This window comes from Gadus chalcogrammus, chromosome 6, assembly GCF_026213295.1.
Source record: "Gadus chalcogrammus isolate NIFS_2021 chromosome 6, NIFS_Gcha_1.0, whole genome shotgun sequence".
Classification (NCBI taxonomy): domain Eukaryota; kingdom Metazoa; phylum Chordata; class Actinopteri; order Gadiformes; family Gadidae; genus Gadus; species Gadus chalcogrammus.
Genome location: NC_079417.1, coordinates 342,395 through 361,580, shown reverse-complemented (window position 1 = coordinate 361,580; position 19,186 = coordinate 342,395). Strand labels below are relative to the sequence as shown.

General features: G+C 50.9%; 1 protein-coding gene across 1 annotated transcript in view; it reads left to right on the top strand.

The window, feature by feature from the left end:
- Positions 1-370: 370 nt before the first annotated feature.
- Positions 371-19,186, top strand: part of rspo1 (R-spondin 1) — a 129,573-nt gene continuing 110,757 nt past the window's right edge. The window contains exons 1-6 of the mRNA XM_056592269.1: positions 371-694; positions 4,292-4,459; positions 4,648-5,016; positions 7,376-7,567; positions 11,900-12,043; positions 13,653-13,922. Of these exons, the coding sequence (XP_056448244.1) occupies positions 4,902-5,016; positions 7,376-7,567; positions 11,900-12,043; positions 13,653-13,922 (721 nt within the window). The 5' untranslated portion in view covers positions 371-694; positions 4,292-4,459; positions 4,648-4,901. The remainder of the gene's footprint in view (positions 695-4,291; positions 4,460-4,647; positions 5,017-7,375; positions 7,568-11,899; positions 12,044-13,652; positions 13,923-19,186) is intronic.

Below are 19,186 nucleotides of genomic sequence, written 5' to 3'. Positions count from 1 at the left end.
TTAAATTATATTTAAGTCACAAATGACTTAAAGCCAATCTTAATAAAATATGCTCTTTAACTACAAACGGGTCATTACACATGTAGGCCTTCTTTATATTATAGGGGCATATAATATACAGTGGGTCAATAACGACGAGTCAACAGTCGGGGCTAATTGTTTGTACAACATTAAACCTATGAATGTATTATATTACCCCCTACATGGTGCACCCCAACAGTAGGCCTAATCCTCCATAGGAGGAGTGACGTCATGATGACGAGGGGAACAGCGTCACTCAGCGCTCCACCGCAGGTTGTGGGTCTCTCGGAGCGGGGTGGGTTGGACCCGAGGCTCACGGGGTTTGATCATCAGGGTCCGGGATCGGCAGTAGGACGCGGCGCTGCGCAGAGGTGGATCTAGGAGATTTGAGTCGCCCCTTCATTTGGTTCCTTTTTGTATTTTGTTCTTGTCCTTGACACATGTATTATTGCTCTTCTGTCGGACTATCTCACTTCGGGCAAATCGATAATTGAAAATAATAATACAAATCAAATCAAATCCGAATACCGAAATGGCTCTTGGTCTCTTCGTGAAGATGCAGAAGATGCTCCGGTCTCCCCCGCGGCGGGTCGCGCAGTAGGAGAAGCTCTCTGAGGAACTGAGGACAAGTTGTGATTTGTGGACGTGAAGGAGCTGCTATCCCGTCGTACAGGTGGGAAACCAGATTTATCTTGTTGTTTTTTCATGCAAACGTGTTAGATATAATTATTTTTATTTGTTTTATTGTCTTTAAAATGGTCAATTTTGTACTATAATAGGGTACCCCGTTCGAGTAGCTCTGTCCAAAAAAAAGTCATTCATATATAAATATTTTAAACAAACAATTATTATTTCGATTTTATTAAAGAACATGGAGAAAGAATGGAGAAAGTGAGAGTCGGGGAAAGTCTGGTCAAATAAAGTAAGTTGACTAGAGCGAATAAGTGAAAGATAAAAAGAGAAAGACAGAGAGATGAGGATGGAGGAGATAGAGAGAGAGAGAGAGAGAGAGAGAGAGAGAGAGAGAGAGAGAGAGAGAGAGAGAGAGAGAGAGAGAGAGAGAGAGAGAGAGAGAGAGAGAGAACTTAAAGAAGATTCAGAGAGATGAATATAAAGAGAGAGACATAGAGAGAGGTAGAGCAAGAAGAGACCAGGAGAGAGACAGAAAGAGATACAGAGATGGTTGGTGACAGGGCTGTTGTGAGGTCCCTCTCCTCCGGTCCAAACAGGAACAGGAAACACTAAGGGAGGCGTTGGTGTGGATGGACCGAACCTCTCTCACCTGAAGTCCTCCTCCTCCTCCCACGTGGCTTCAGCGTGGTTTGGGTTCAGGTTTGGGTTCAGGTTTAGGTTCAGGGTTGGGTTCAGGTCTAGGTTCAGGTTCTTGTTAGGTGTGGTTTGGGTTCAGGTCTAGGTTCAGGTTCTTGTTAGGTGTGGTTTGGGTTCAGGTTTAGGTTCAGGTTTAGTCTAGGTGTGGTTTGGGTTCAGGTTTAGGTTCAGGGTTAGTCTAGGTGTGGTTTGGGTTCAGGTTTGGGTTCAGCTTTGGCTTCGGTTTTGGCCTGGGCGTGGTTCACCCCCCATGGCTCAGGGTTAGGGTTAGGGTCAGGGTTAGGGTTAGGGTCAGGGGGCGACTCAAAGGGCTTCCCCTACGACCCCCCCCCCCCCCCTCACCCTGCGACCACTGAAGGACCAGGAAAAACAGACGATCACGGAAACCTTGAGCAGAAACCCAGAAGAGGGATCCCTCTCTCAGGGAGGGTGTTATGGCTGCCATCCTCAGACCACCATGAGCAACACAGAGCTTTAGTCAAAGGAAGTCCTTAGAAATATAAATGAGTCATGAACCCATCCAGTGCTGGAGACCGGGAAGACCTTTCAGCTAGTCTTGTAAAAAGGTTTCTCCTTCTCCTTGAAAGCGTAATACTAGTACTACTAATAATACTACTACTAATACTACTGCTACTGCTACTACCTAATCCCTAATGTCAGGACACTAGAGCTCAAATGGTTGTTTTCCAGTATAACTAGCCGTCAGCAGACATGGATGGATGGACGCGGGTCACATGTTCGGGATTCAGGAACAATAATTCAAACCTATCCTATCACTGTGCTGTCCAGCAATATGAAAGGCCGTTGCTGGTGTCCAGCAATAAGTACCCTAACTGAACTGAATATGAATTAGAGTTTACAATGACACAGGGTTATACTGTGAGCACCAGACACACAGCTGAGCCAGCTAAAGAGCATTGTCCTCCTGGAGCAGTGATGCTGTACGTTAGCGAGGTGCAGGAGCGACGTCTCAATGAGGCTCCCCCCCTCCCCCTCTCCAGCGGGGCTTTGGTGTTTGTGTTTGTGACCGGCAGCGTGTTGGTGTCTGGCTGGGGTCTGTCAATAGGTGCATTGTGGGGAAGGTTCACAGGCAGGTGAGGCTGAGCCTCGGAGCTGTTAGATGTTGAAGCTTCTCAGGTTCGTGGAGGCCCCGCGTGGGGGCTCCCTTTCAACGGCTGAATAATTGATACATCAAACTTAGGACTTACAAAGCTGGCAATCTAATCTCCTGACTATTTGATGAGCGCGGCCTGGGTTCATTGAGTGTGGCCGTTTGAAGGGGGGGGCTCGTGGAGTCCCACTGGCCACGGCCGCAGGAGGTGACAGCGGAGAGCAGAGAACGGCTTCAAAGAGAACAGGACCGATGGATCTGTCGCCTTATTGGCCGTCTCTGTGGAGCAGGAGCAGAAGCTGATCATTGATTGGCTGATGTCGGCGTCTTTGCGGCTGGTTAAGTTCTGAAACCAAAAGCTTTAACGCCTCCTGGGTTGTGGTTGGAGGCCCCCTGGCCTCTCGGCCCCCTCTCCTGGGGTTTAAGGACCAGCGCCCCCCCCCCCATGCCTGTAATACGGCTGAGGTCCAGAGGTGTGAAAGATGTTCCCATTCCTTAAGGACATGTTGACAGAGCAGGACGTTATGAGTGGCTTTACACACGAAGGAGACGGGAAGGGGTGGACGTTAGTGTTAGCCCTGACCCCGGGGACGGAGCTCCACGAGGGGAAGGAGTAACACGGAGGAGGAGGTGGAGCAGACGCTCTGGAGGAGCTGTACACAGGCTGAGGCTCACTAAGAGGGTCCATGTGAGGAGAGAGTAACCTTTGAGTAGTGGACCAGACGCTCTGAAGGAGCTGTACACAGGGTAAGGCTTCACTAAGAGGGTCCATGTGAGGAGAGAGTAACCTTTGAGTAGTGGACCAGGCTCTCTGAAGGAGCTGTACACAGGGTAAGGCTTCACTAAGCGGGTCCATGTGAGGAGAGAATAACCTTTGAGTAGTGGACCAGGCTCTCTGAAGGAGCTGTACACAGGGTAAGGCTTCACTAAGCGGGTCCATGTGAGGAGAGAGTAACCTTTGCGTGTCTCGTTGTCCATACTGGGGTGATGGTGTGGTGGCCTCACATCGAGCTGTTTTATGTTTTCAGATCATCTGGAATGGGTTTTCTAAAGTGTGAGGTGAAGAAATCTGGCAGCTCTCTGCTCTCTGTTGGACTCGGAACATAATCGAATAATATAAATAGTAGAAGTGTCAAATGGCTTTTGCCAGTATTGTAATAAAGAAGCAACACTCTGTCTGCCTAATAAGGTCCTCTTTAGTCTTTCTTTAGCAGGGGAGGACTTTCCATGGCCAGGGATGTTGGTTGTGATATCCCTGGCTGAAGCTGTAGATCCAGGCCCGACACTACCAGGCCTGATCTGACCGCAGAACCCAACGTGCCTTAAAGAGTGTTTTCTAGTTCCCAGTTGACCCCGTTGCACTTTGATCTTATGACATTTGATTTTGTTCCCACGCCAACTCTGAGTGCAGCAGACATGATTTTTGTAATTTATTGTGTCATAATTCCTGAGGTTTGTGAAATCGACATAACTGTTCTCAGATTTCTATCGTCTCTTCAGGGAACAGGGATAACAGGAGAAAGAATACTTAGTAAATAATTTATTTCCAACCAAATTCGAATTCAGCTTTTGCCAAGATGTGATTATCCATTTGTCACACCAAATGATTCTGTTATCCTGACCCCCCCCCCCCACCTCTCTCTCTCTCTCTCTCTCTCTCTCTCTCTCTCTCTCTCTCTCTCTCTCTCTCTCTCTCTCTCTCTCTCTCTCTCTCTCTCTCTCTCTCTCTCTCTCTCTCTCCCTCTCACTCTCTCTATCTCAGACCCTGTTTCTGATGAGCGTATGAACCAACCACCCCAATCTCTCTTTTCCAATCTGTAACCAATGCAGAGGATCTCTAGAAGAACAACTTCCTATCTGGAACCCTCCAGTGAAGACAACTTCCTGTCTGGAACCCACCAGTGAAGACAACTTCCAGTCTGGACCTCATCTCTAGAAGGCCACCTTGTTTCTGGAGCCCCTCCAGTGAAGATAACGTCTGGAGACCCCTGTAGTAAGGTAGCTTCCTGTCTGGAACCATTTCCCCCTTCTTTTCTCCTCCAGGGATTAAGGCCTATCGCATACCTAGCTCCTGATTCTCAAACCCAAGACCTAATCTTAGACTGTTACGTGGAGCCACAAGCTTCATGGGTTCAGTGTTCAGTCTCAGGTTCTGTACCAAAGTCTCTCTAACACTCTGATCCTAGTTCCCTCGGAATCCTCCGACCTCTGCTTCCACCACCACCTCCCCATCGGTGCCACCCCTACCACCACGCCAACGGCCATGGCTCGGAGCTCCTCTGGACGGACAGCTCCAGTCCTACAGCCCTCTCCCTGGAGCCAGTGAGCACAGCGCACAGAGAAGGAACAGAATAGAGGAGCTCAAAGGCCAGAGGAGCTGGGAGCCCGTCCCTCTGGCAGCCAGCAGGGGGCGCGCCCGGCCAGAAGCCACACTGGGACTATGCAGCTGGGGCCGGTGGCGCTGGCACTGGTGATGCTCAGCTCCATGAGCACCAGCCTCCCGGAGGAGGGGCTCGCCCAGCCAGCGCTGCCCAGGGCCCGGAGGCACCGACGGGGTGAGCACCCTGGGCCGCGACCATGGAGGGGCTGGTCGCTGTGGTCGCTGGTTGACCGCTGACTACTGAGCTTTGTCTTGTCTTGTATTATAAAAAATATATACATCATTTAGCTGTCCAGATGTGTACCTTTTAACGCATTAACGATTTAAAATGACTTGAATGAATGTTCTTAGGGCCTGACAGCTACACTTTTACACTATTAGACCCTGAACATTACACTATTAAGCTATTAAACCATGACCATAACACTAATAACTTATTAAACCCTGACCATAACACTAATAACTTATTAAACCCTGACCATAACACTATTAACTTATTAAACCCTGACCATAACACTATTACACTATTAAACCCTGACCATAACACTATTACACCCTGACCACTACACTATCACACCCTGACCACTACACTATCACACCCTGACCACTACACTATCACACCCTGACCACTACACTATCACACCCTGACCACTACACTATCACACCCTGACCACTACACTATCACACCCTGACCACTACACTATCACACCCTGACCACTACACTATCACACCCTGACCACTACACTGTCACACCCTGACCACTACACTATCACACCCTGACCACTACACTATCACACCCTGACCACTACACTGTCACACCCTGACCACTACACTGTCACACCCTGACCACTACACTATCACACCCTGACCACTACACTATCACACCCTGACCACTACACTATCACACCCTGACCACTACACTATCACACCCTGACCACTACACTATCACACCCTGACCACTACACTATCACACCCTGACCACTACACTATCACACCCTGACCACTACACTATCACACCCTGACCACTACACTATCACACCCTGACCACTACACTATCACACCCTGACCACTACACTATCACACCCTGACCACTACACTATCACACCCTGACCACTACACTATCACACCCTGACCACTACACTATCACACCCTGACCACTACACTATCACACCCTGACCACTACACTATCACACCCTGACCACTACACTATCACACCCTGACCATAACACTATCACACCCTGACCACTACACTATCACACCCTGACCACTACACTATCACACCCTGACCACTACACTATCACACCCTGACCACTACACTATCACACCCTGACCACTACACTATCACACCCTGACCACTACACTATCACACCCTGACCACTACACTATCACACCCTGACCACTACACTATCACACCCTGACCACTACACTATCACACCCTGACCATAACACTATTGCACCCTGACCAGACCCATGTGTAGTGTGCAACATTTCCTAAAAGAGTTTCTTGTGCAATACATGGTGAACACCTGCATTGGATTCAATATTTTCCTTCGAGTGAACTAGTAGATGGCATCATAGCTACGGTAGCATCGCTATAGCATAAACAGGAACGGACAGCGCGTTCTCTCTCCAGTGTCTCTCCAGGTTGTGCGTTCCGCAAAGAACAGATATGACATAAGTGAAGCTTTCTCTGGCAGTCAGATTGGCAAAGAATCCACCAGGGCATCTGACCCTGGTTTGCTCCAACAGGCCAGGTCATTGTAATGTTCGCACATGTTGGTAAATACTCATGTCGTCCTACACTCCTGAATTCTGGTGGATCGTACACCAACTTCAGGGTGAGCTTGAGTTCACACAGATCTTACACCGTGGTCTTTTGATCCACAGAAGAAGAGAAGGTGAGACAGCTCTGTTGTCGTTGGGAGGGGTATAGCTCAGGGGGTCAACATGAACTCTTCAGATATGGCTGCAGTACAGACGTACATAGTATGGTTCCCACAGTAAATCACAGAGGACTCCAGAATGCTTTACAACGAGAGAATGTTGCTGTCCAAACACAACACGAGCCAGATGAGCCACGGTGTAGACGAGAGGGACCTTCTTGCGGGGTTCATAGTCATAAATAAGATAAGGTTAAGGTGTGCCTTTAGAGATGGTTCATTGTTTGCATTAGCCTAGAAGTGGTTTAGTTAAGATATTGGGTTAGAGATGGCCATGTTTAGGTATTAGGTTAGAGATGGTTATGGTTCGGTATTAAATCTGCAAACAAATATATTGAGCCCTGAAGCAGTGAACCCCTGAACATTAAAACCTCTTTACCTCCTCACACCTCTGACTGCCCTCCACAGCCCCACCTGTTGGCATCCTTGCCCCCCTCCCCGTCTGTAAGACGCCTTTACCCCCGCTGCTCCTTCATGAGCTCTCAGTCAGATAAAGTGTCTGCTAAATGACTAAATCATGACTCCCTCAACCTCTGGATTTCCCGTAAGGGATCCGTAAAGCCTTGTCTTCCTCTCCCCCATCCCTCCCCCCAGTCAGCGCCGAGGGTCTGGCGGTGTGCCCCAAGGGCTGCGAGCGCTGCTCCGAGTACAACGGCTGTGTCAAGTGCAAGCCCAAACTCTTCATCTTCCTGGAGCGCAACGACATCCGTCAGATGGGGGTGTGCCTGGCCTCGTGTCCCGTGGGGTACTTCGGCATGAGGAACCCCGAAACCAACCGCTGCACGCGTGAGTTCTGCTGCCGCTGGGTTTAACTCATCCAAACTCGACCCACAGGCTGGATTGCATCGACACGTGATGCGACCGACGCGTGACGACCACACACACGAGATGACCAAACACGTTCCATCATCCCAACACTCAACACCAACACACAACTGAACACTCAACTAAACAAACACCTTCAACTAACCAAACCCTCTAATTACGCAACACCAGACACTCCACTGAAACAGTCAAAACTAACTGGATTAACGACACGTTTGCGACACACCAACTAATCCCTCAACTAATGGAACAGTCAAAACAAACCCAATCAATCATCAAACACTAGGCCAATGATTTGACTGAACTCTTAAGTTGGGCTGGGGATGCTGCCAGAATGAAAGCTTCTCCACCGCGGGGTGTCGGACAGCTTCGTCCAAACTACCAGGTTAAAGCTTTGTGGCGATCAACTCATCACTTCTCCTCAGAAATGAAAAGCTGGTTCTTTGTACATTGGTTGTTTTTAGTGAACAGAGAATAGGGACGGAATGTATCCTGTGGAGAACATATAAAGGCAGACTGAACAAACGATCAGCCCAGTGGAGCCCCCAGAGCCGGGGGGAGCGGGACTGACATGCCAGACTCCTGTCTTCCAAGGAATCTCCCTGCTCCTTCTGGAATCAATGAGGCATTTTGTTGTCTTGTCTTGTTTAGTTTGGATCCATCACAGACGTCTTGGTAATGAGACCACAGGTGATTGTAATAAAATAACAGTTGAAATCCAGCGAGTGATGTCTGGAGCCAAAGAGCAGTGGGATTGTGCCACTTGGTTGGGTTGGTTCGGGTTGACAAACTGCAACACCAACAGTTGGTGTTGGCCGAGTTCTGCTTCTGCATCCTACAGCCAACGAAGGCATACCCTGGGTCTCTACGCCCTCTCTGGCTTTACCGTATGCTCCTGAGCATACAGCGCCAACAGTCACCAACAGTTGTGTTTTTTAATGTATATGTGAACCTCCTCAACGATAAGAAGGGATCTGAAGACGAAGCAGCTGAGACGGCCTGACGGGTTGATATGCTGTGTGGCCGGACTCCGACCTGGTGGTGAACGAGGTCGTCTCCTGGATCCCGGTAACCAGCGATGACTCAGAGTGAGGTCTGCCAGTTTAGATCTTGACGACAAACCTTTGACAGCAAAACACACCAACACAAAGCAGAGCCTCGCCGGGTAGTTCCTGGCCCAGCGCCTGCTGACTGGGTGCCTCAAACCTCTGAGCGAGGGTGCAGCCGGGCTCGGCCAATACGACTCCGACCGCTGTCACACTGTTTACCAAACCTACCTAGGCCGATCCTGGAGCAACACGCCAGCACTTTGACAACGTTTGTTTCCTTTTGCTCGTGGGCAAACAAAAAAATGAAGAATTGTAAGAGACTACCAAAGAAGTTAGCATCTGAAATGCACTCTAGTTGGTCTGTTTTGAGAGGAAGTTTGCTTCCTGTGCTCCCATGTAGAGGGTTCATAGCGTCAGCCTGCTGGGAATGATGTCACTTCCTATTTTCTACAGTGCATCTCAAATCCCACATTATGGATGTATACAGTTCAGACAAACCCTATGATGATTACTGTCGCAATAAAAGACCTGTATGACATCTCTGAAATGCACTCCAGGATGTGTACTGTGTCTCAGTGACATACCCAAAGATCCTCATGAACCTTCACAGTATCTGAATACACATACAGGATAGGGTGTTCACAGAACCCTTATCAATGTGTATTTGGTCAACACTTTGGAAAACTGACAACCTGTACTGTCACTTTTTCACCCCAGCTATTATTATTGTCTTTACAAAAGCTACAAAGAAGTTCTACTACTAAAAGCAAGAGAAAACGTGACACAGAGCAAGTTTGATTTGTTTTTAACTGATTTATATTCGATAATAAACTGCGGGCTAACCAGCAGACGACCCGTCCCTCAGTCCTACATGCCGACGGGATCTCTGACAAAGTGATACCAACTGCCGCTAAAGCCTTTCCAGAGCGGCGGGCTGTTATTTGCTTTCCCCACAGGAAGGAGAATAGCGATTCCACTGCGCTGTTGGATGAGCTGTGGCTTGATCACATAATATCTTTCAGATGTGGTGATTTCTGCGGGCCTCCCTGCCGCAGCAGAGGTCTGCGTCACACGAGGGAGTCCACACCATGGCAGGGGGTCTGTTGTCTGGATGGCATAGCGTTGCTGGTTCCATTCTCGGCCTCTCCTGGATTTGGATCTGGAGGTTCTCTTGTGCAAGAGGCCTCAGGTTTCATGTTCCAATCTGGGGGTGTTCTTATCACGAGGTTGTTGGGGAAGCACTGCTTGATGCAGTGGACTGAGCAGAGGAAGAGAAGGCTCTCCAGTCCAGCGCAGCCCGGTTGTGCACGTTGGTGCAACAGACTAATGGGAAGCTTGCATAACAGAGTGAGGCGTGCAGTGTACTTTACACAGAGGTTTCCTAAGTGATACAATGATGAGTGATCTGCAACAGTAAGACGATGAACTGCTGTTAGTGGCTCCACACGGGAGGCTCACAGCTCACAGCACACATGATCTCCTCACAATGACTGTGCCTTGTTAGCTCTCCGTCCTCACAAGCATTAAGAGGTATTTTATAGATAGCACACAGACTGTCAGACGGTACCTGAGATCTGACGGTCTGCTGAGGGTCTATCGGCTGCTAGGAAACATGCTCTTATAGTTTTGACCTTTTAAGCCTTTTACTGACATTTTTAAGATTGTTGGAATGTGTACATAATACACAGTATATAATACATCTGTGTGATTATGAACAACTATTAATGCATATAAAAACATAACGATGTTGATACACATTTTCTGAATTGCTCAGTTTATTGTCAAAATGTTGCAAGCATTAAATTGTTGTCGATGGATTGTCTGTTTGCCTAGGACTCTAGCTAAAGGGTATTAGGTATTTTTGGCAGAAAGAGCCGTGGTTTGACTTTAATTGTGTTCTAAAGAACCTAAAAGTGTATTTTGGTTTCGAAGGATGTGCTGGGAAAACAATGTGGTTCACCTCACAAATCAACTCGTTAAAATACCTCTCCTCGCTCTTGTTGTTGCAAGATTTGAGTCATTTTCCATTACAACAAAATGGTGCTCAGACATGCATATTAAAACAAATGTGATATTGTTAAAATGATAAAACGCTCATTTGAATTTAAATTCTTAAAATGACTAAATATAAATTAAGAATATACTTAAACAGATATCAAGAATGTTTACCACAGTTCCCGCAAAAAGTTAGAATCTTAATTTTTCACCATCTCAGCTATCATCCTACTAGACCCACTGCAGCTAACCTGGAGCTAGCACCTATCCAGTCTAAGGCCCACTGTGGCTAACCTGGAGCTAGCATCCATCCATTCTTATGTCCACTACAGCTAACCGGGAGCTAGCATACATCCAGTCTGAGGCTCATTACAGCTAACCTGGAGCTAGCATCCATCTTTGCTAACCGGGGCTAGGATCCATCCTGTCTGAGGCCAACCTGAAGACAGTATCCATGCAGCTGTCTGTGAGGGTATTGTTAGAAACATTTGTCTACCGTTATAGCACGGGAACGTTAGCGCTGTCAAATTTAGCCGCCAAGCGCTTACAATAATAACTGTAAGCAGCAGTCCAGAGCACTGTGGTCCCCTGTGTCTCTGGCCCCCAGGTGGAAATACTGCAGCTCAAATGATGTGTATGACCGGCCGTAAATACATACAGAGCTGCCGGCCGCCGCCTCCTTCCCTCCTCGTCGTTCTGCGAGCATTCCTGTCAGTTTGTGGTTTCTGACTGAGACTCAGTTGAAGCAGTTAAGAGGAGTTTGAGGAATTGCGTTTCAGAGCGATGTGATCGGGTTGCTGTGGGGTTTCATATCGTGGGGTTCACTGAGAGCTGAGTTGGGGCGTCTGGTTTGGGGTCCGCTGACACATGGCGGCTTCAGTACACAAGCACATCTTAATGCATACAAACAGTATAAATTAGGTCCTGGTTCACTGGTTAAAACAATTATTATAACTGAACTACATCTATTCCAGTCCAGATGCACTCCCTCAATCTAAATCCACCTCATCAGTACCGTGAGTCCATCATTAAACTGCTCAATACAAGTAATACTGCTTCTAATAACAATCAATAGTTGGTTCATTCATGAAAGAATCTTATTTGGTCAGTTTGAAGTTCTAGCTTGACGAGCCCTAGCTCAAGACGTCGTCTGATTTAGAGCAGCAACAAAAGTAGTTGATAGTGTTGTTGTTGGAATGATGGTTGTATTGACTCGGCCCTGTCCTCTGATCTCTCCTGTGTCTTCCAGAGTGTAAAATAGAAAACTGCGAGGCCTGTTTCAACCGCAACTTCTGCACCAAGTGTAAGGACGGCTTCTACTCCCACCGGGGGAGGTGTCATGGGACCTGTCCCCCCGGCCTCACCAACACCAACGGCACCATGGAATGCATCGGTAGGTCGACCCTCTGACTTACTCCTCTAACGCACAACAGACCCTCTGCTGGACGCATTCACTCTCACCGGATAAAGCCTCACCACCGCGTGGGTCGCAGGATGGCGACAATCAATTCGTTCTGCTCTGCGTGCCTTGTCTGTTTCATCATTGCTGTGTTTGAAGACACAGCATGAGTGTTGTGTGGATGAACCACATCCATAGAGAGATGGTGATTCACTGTTTAGGCTCACTGCCTTGCCGTGAAAATGAGAAGGACTTTCTGTTGCACTGAAGTTCCTCCGCAGATGGGTCAGGGCGTGTTCGGGAAGCCCGGCCTTAGAGCCAAGCACCCCCGCGTCAAATCAATGCGTGAAGGGATTGAGTTTACGAAAGTGTGTGCGTGTGATTGAGTGAATGGGTGTGGATGAATGAGTGAATGAGTGTGTACAGTGCTCTGGGACTGTCCCGAGTAGAGCTATGGTAAACATGGTTCCTACCCCCTCTGACGGGTTCTGATCAGATCCCCGTGGCAACAGCCCCCGTGGCGTGCTGGTGAGCGGTCTGGGACGCCTCGCTCAGCAGCCGCTAAATGCTCGGCGCTGGCAGCCCTTCTGCTGTCAGAGCGGGGGCCCGGGGGGGGGGGGGGGGGGGGGCAGGAGACAAACCAACTGGGAGCTCTGCTGTGCAGGGATGCTCTTGCTCAACCACACATGGGCTGTTAGACGCAGCGCAGCGCGGCCAGAACCCGGTCCCTGGAGGGCTCTGGGGGAGGGCCGTGACGCAGGGTTCAGCAGCAGGAGCGATGGATGGGCTCCACGCCGCGGACAGAAGACCTGGAATCCCAGAATGGTTCTGTGACATCACTTCCTGCCTCTCAAAACCAAAGCCTGAGAACATTTCGAAAGTCATATATTGCATCCTATTTGCCATTTCATTCATCATTGTCAGGTCAAACATCAACTTTCTTGCAAATTACTTTCATTGGTCAGTGCAGGTGTGAACAGAGATAAAGGTTTCATTGCCTGGGTGTTGTTTATTCATTTCAAATGTTGAGCAAACAGATTAATCTAACAAAACGAAATAAGCCAACATGGCCAATTCATGGACCCCAGATCCATGAACTAAACTGTGCTGGCTCCTTGATTCGGGATGTTAACTGTTGTTATCGTACCTCCTGATATCATACGTAGGTTTGGGCCTGTACCTCAGAGGGGTGGAGCAGTCTCCTCAGTGTAGCTCCACCCTCTGACGGTGCTGTGTCCTCATGTGTAGCTCCACCCTCTGACGGTGCTGTGTCCTCATGTGTAGCTCCACCCTCTGACGGTGCTGTGTCGTCATGTGTGGCTCCACCCTCTGACGGTGCTGTCTCCTCATGTGTAGCTCCACCCTCTGACGGTGCTGTCTCCTCAGTGTAGCTCCACCCTCTGACGGTGCTGTCTCCTCAGTGTAGCTCCACCCTCCGACGGTGCTGTGTCCTCATGTGTGGCTCCACCCTCTGACGGTGCTGTGTCCTCATGTGTAGCTCCACCCTCTGACGGTGCTGTGTCCTCATGTGTAGCTCCACCCTCCGACGGTGCTGTGTCCTCATGTGTAGCTCCACCCTCATGCCTTGTTCCTCCGCCCTCAGGCCAGCCGGTGGTGGAGTGTGAGCTGGCCGGGTGGAGCGCGTGGGGCTCCTGTATGAAGAAGAACAAGACGTGTGGCTTCAAGAAGGGCTCCGAGGCCCGTGTGAGGCTGCCCCTCCGGTCCGGCCCCCCGGTGGACGGGCCCCTGGGCCCCCCGGTGGACGGGACCCCCCCGGGCCCCGGGGCTCCCCCGGCTCCGCTGGCCCCCCCGCCCTGCGAGCCCCAGACAGAGAGGAGGAAGTGTGTGGTGATGAAGACGCCGTGCACCAGAGGTACGGAAACTAACGGTAACTAAGTAACGGTAACTAACCTACTAACTAACTAAACACCCTGACCCGCGCACTTCTCAGTCCGCTGTTCTTGTATATAATAATCTCCATTATATCCTTTTTTCTAACCCTATATTATTTTAGTTTTCACGTAACAGTCAAGCATCCATAAAACCCTTTGAGCCCGAGCTGCGTCTCTGGTAAACACATCGGGCCGTTAGTCAGCGATCGGGGTCCTCTCCCAGCCAGAGGCACCACGCGGGTTGATTGGGTTTGGCTTGGCTCCCCCACCGCCACGGACACCAGAGTTCCTGACTTCCCAGCATGTAAACAGTGCAGGGCGTCTGTGAGCCAGAGCGATGACGGCTCCGTCTCTGCGCAGCGGAGCTGGCCCGGGATCACAGCCCGGATCAGGGCTGTTAGTCTCGGTGCTCGCTGAGGCGTGAGGGTGACACGGATCTCATGTGTTTCTCACGCTCGCCGCGTCGACCCGCCGTCCAACTGCTGTCGCGCGGGTTAGCGCAGAGCTAACAGGCCGTGTCGCATACTCGGACAGCGTATACATTATCGGGTTCTGTTTCACTTCCCACAGGCTGAACAAAGAGCAGCGAGGTGCTGGGAGGAAGGAGGAAAGGATTAGAGGGGAAATGTTCGTCTGCTGAATCTTTAGCGGCCCTGTTAGCTGCTATTGTAGCCTTACGATAGGTTACAATGCAGCTTGTTAGACCTTGTTACAGCTGGTACCTCTTTTAGCATGTTGTTAGGTCATATTGTAGCATGGAGCTAGGTTTTGCTGTTGCTTGAAACTTGGGCCTGTTTCGCTTGTAGCTAGGCCAGATGCTCCTCTTATAGCTGATACCTAGATCCTGTTGAAGGTTGTAGTTAGATGGTATTGTAGCATTTGCATAGTTCATATTGCAGCTTAGTTAGTGTAGCAATATATTTTTTAAAGCTGAAAAAGGTACGATTTTAGCTTCTAGCTCATTCGATTGTATGATATAGCTTGCGTATATTGGAGGAGCTAGCTAGGTCCTAAGTTAGCTTTTAGCTAGGACCTCTTGTATTGTGTATCTAGTTGCTATAGTAGCTTGTTGCTAATACTGAATTACGGCAAGGGAAAAATAAGCTGTACACATTGTTCGCCGGCTGCCTTCCTGAGAGAATCTCCGCTGTAAGTTTGGGAGAATAAGAGTGAATTATTATAAACTGCCCCTTAAAAGGGGAATCGCTGACTGCCAAGTGTATAAACGTTGAGTTGCTGCATCACTGGAAAAAGGTGTCAGTGAACAGTGCTAGAAGAGCAGTTCATGATGAGTGAGGTGTCACGCGATAGGAGTGGAACCACAGAAGTCCTCTGGGATAAAACAAGGGACCAGACTTCAAGACGCTCAATCTGCCTGACCTGCAATCAGTTTGACCAACGATGTATAGAAATAAATTAAAGAATGGGTGAATTTGTAAGCGGCCGTTGTGACTCTTGAGGGGTGTGTGAATCAGCCATGTGCTACATCAGTGTAGCTGAGGAGTTTGGCTAATGGTCTGGGTACATAAACCACTGCAGGCAGCGCTTGTATAACAACAGTGATTTACTGGATTGCGCAGCTACAATGGTTTGGCCACAGTTACCATTTTTTTCCACCCTTAGTGAAGCTCTCTGCAACACAGACTCACACGAAGACCAGTTTGGTTTGTTTCTCCACTTGTGATTGTTTTCACCAGACCGCCTTGTTTACTTTGGAAGGAGAGACTTGTGCAATTAGTGTGGAGATAATTGATGGGGTTCCCCCCCGCTGGCTCCATTAGCGGTTTGTTATAGAGCTAATTAAGTGCTTAAACAGCTAGCACATCCGTTCGGAGGTCCGCGAGTCTGTTCCAGGGCCCTTAATGCACTCAGGGAACCTCTTAGGTACCGACTGGAACAATTACAAACAAATGTTAAGTACCGCTTTTGTTCTGGTCGGAGCGGCTGCCAGAGGAGGTGTATGAGTCAGGGACATGTTGATGGAGAGCATGTGGCACCAGGTTTATCTTTGGCTCTCAGTGGCTTTGAGGGTCCAGAACAGGACGAGGATGCCAGCCCGGAGTGGCGCTATAAGCCTCTGTACCTGGGCTCCGAGGGGGGGTACATGTGTGGAAGAGGCTGTAGTGTGTATTGTGCGACCCTGTGGGGGTGCCAAATAGTTACAATAGAGATAGAAAAAGTTCCCGGGACACATTTGGAACGCAACACCTTTGGGACACACACCTGAGACACACCTGAGACACACACCTGAGACACACCTGAGACACAGCAGAGACACACACCTGAGGCACACCTGAGACACACCTGAGACACACACCTGAGACACACCTGAGACACAACTGAGACACACCTGAGACACACACCTGAGACACAGCTGAGACACACACCTGAGACACAGCTGAGACACACCTGGGGCACACCTGAGACACACCTGAGACACACCTGAGACACACCTGAGACACAGCTGAGACACACCTGAGACACACCTGAGACACGGCTGAGACACAGCTGAGACACACCTGAGACACAGCGGAGAAGCACACCTGAGGCACACCTGAGACACGGCTGAGACAGAGCTGAGACACACCTGAGACACAGCGGAGAAGCACACCTGAGGCACACCTGAGACACGGCTGAGACAGAGCTGAGACACACCTGAGACACACACCTGAGACATGGCTGACACACAGCTGAGACACACCTGAGACACAGCTGACCAGTCCTTTAAAGTCCATCAGAATTTTGACCTTGGCAGCTTATGGCAGCAAGATGGGGAGTTCAGCAGCTCTGGGGTGGGTGCTGTTGTAGTTGCTGTAGGGTGTGGGTGGGTGGGGGGGGGAGAGAGAAGGGTGGATCATCACGACGCTGCAAGCTACAGAAAACCACTCAGGAGACAACTAATGGTAATCACTACAATTACATTATTTTACAAGGCTGTTAAACATAAGTGAAGGTCAACTAACTGGCACATAGTAGTGGAAAATGGAGAGCAGGACTTGAATGGAGGCCATCCACATGCTCCAAACACTTGGCTGGTGGATCAGATAGGTGTCACTAAGAAGCAGTTAAGGGCTAGGACGCACAAGGTTAGGCTGAGGAGAACCCTGGACCACTTCCTCTCCTGATCACCTCCTCTCCTCTCCTCTCCTCTCCTCTCCTCTCCTCTCCTCTCCTCTCCTCTCCTCTCCTGATCACCTCCTCTCCTCTCCTCTCCTCTCCTCTCCTCTCCTCTCCTCTCCTCTCCTCTCCTCCTCCTCTCCTCTCCTCTCCTCTCCTCTCCTCTCCTCTCCTCTCCTCTCCCCTCCTCTCCTCTCCTCTCCTGATCACCTCCTCTCCTCTCCTCTCCTCTCCTCTCCTCTCCTCTCCTCTCCTCTCCTCTCCTGATCCTCTCCTCTCCTCTCCTCTCCTCTCCTCTCCTCTCCTCTCCTCCCCTCTCCTCTCCTGATCGCCTCCTTTCCTCTCCTTCCTCAGGGAGGAGGAACAAGGGCGATCGACGGCACGACCCCGGCACCCGAAAGGAGCGAGAGAACAGTCGGGGGAGAGGGAGGGAGGGAGGGAGGGAGGGAGGGGGAGCAGGAGGAGCAGGAGGAGCAGGAGGAGCAGGAGGAGCAGGAGGAGCAGGAGGAGCCAAGAGACGGAAGGCCCAGAGCCAGACCAGCACCCAGCCCAGCTCCACCACCCGCTCCTCCTTCAGCTAACCGGCTCCACCACCCACTCCTCCATCAGCTAACCGGCTCCACCACCCACTCCTCTGTCAGCTAACCGGCTCCACCACCCACTCCTCCATCAGCTAACCGGCTCCACCACCCACTCCTCCGTCAGCTAACCGGCTCCCCCTCCCACTCCTCCATCAGCTAACCGGCTCCCCCACCCACTCCTCCATCAGCTAACCGGCTCCACCACCAACCACTCCTCCATCAGCTAACCGGCTCCACCACCCACTCCTCCGTCAGCTAACCGGCTCCACCACCCACTCCTCCATCAGCTAACCGGCTCCCCCTCCCACTCCTCCATCAGCTAACCGGCTCCCCCTCCCACTCCTCCATCAGCTAACCGGCTCCACCACCAACCACTCCTCCATCAGCTAACCGGCTCCACCACCCACTCCTCCGTCAGCTAACCGGCTCCACCACCCGCTCCTCCATCAGCTAACCGGCTCCACCACCTGCTCCTCCATCAGCTAACCGGCTCCACCACCCACTCCTCCGTCAGCTAACCGGCTCCCCCTCCCACTCCTCCATCAGCTAACCGGCTCCACCACCAACCACTCCTCCGTCAGCTAACCGGCTCCCCCTCCCACTCCTCCGTCAGCTAACCGGCTCCACCACCCACTCCTCCTTCAGCTAACCGGCTCCACCACCCAATCCTCCGTCAGCTAACCGGCTCCACCTCCCACTCCTCCGTCAGCTAACCGGCTCCAACTCCACCCACTCCTCTGTCAGCTAACTGGCTCCACCACTCACTCCTCCATCAGCTAACTAGCTCCACCACCACCCACTCCTCCATCAGCTAACCGGCTCCACCACCCACTCCTCCGTCAGCTAACCGGCTCCCCCTCCCACTCCTCCATCAGCTAACCGGCTCCACCACCCACTCCTCCGTCAGCTAACCGGCTCCACCACCCACTCCTCCGTCAGCTAACCGGCTCAACCTCCACCAACTCCGTCAGCTAACCGGCTCAACCTCCACCAACTCCGTCAGCAGAGAGCGACTGAGAAACATTTGCAGTTGGGGTTTTAATAAACTATCATGTAGAGAATCTGAGGTTTGACACCAGGTCTCCCCCAGACCAGGACCAGGTCTGACCCAGACCAGGACCAGGTCTCACCCGGACCAGGACCAGGTCTCCCCCAGACCAGGACCAGGTCTGGCCCAGACCAGGACCAGGTCTCACCCGGACCAGGACCAGGTCTGACCCAGACCAGGACCTGGTCTCACCCGGACCAGGTCTCACCCAGACCAGGACCAGGTCTGACCCGGACCAGGACCAGGTCTGACCCGGACCAGGTCTCACCCAGACCCGGACCAGGTCTGACCCGGACCAGGACCAGGTCTGACCCGGACCAGGACCAGGTCTGAACGAGGAGCAGGTCTGATGAGGAGCAGGTCTGAACGAGGAGCATGGAGGGAGATGAGACCAGCGTGAGGATCCACATGAGGGACGCTCTAACATCCACACAGGAGGAGCTGGAGAGAGGAGAACACGGCCCTCCTCTCAGAGAGGCGTGAGGAGCGGCTCCATCTG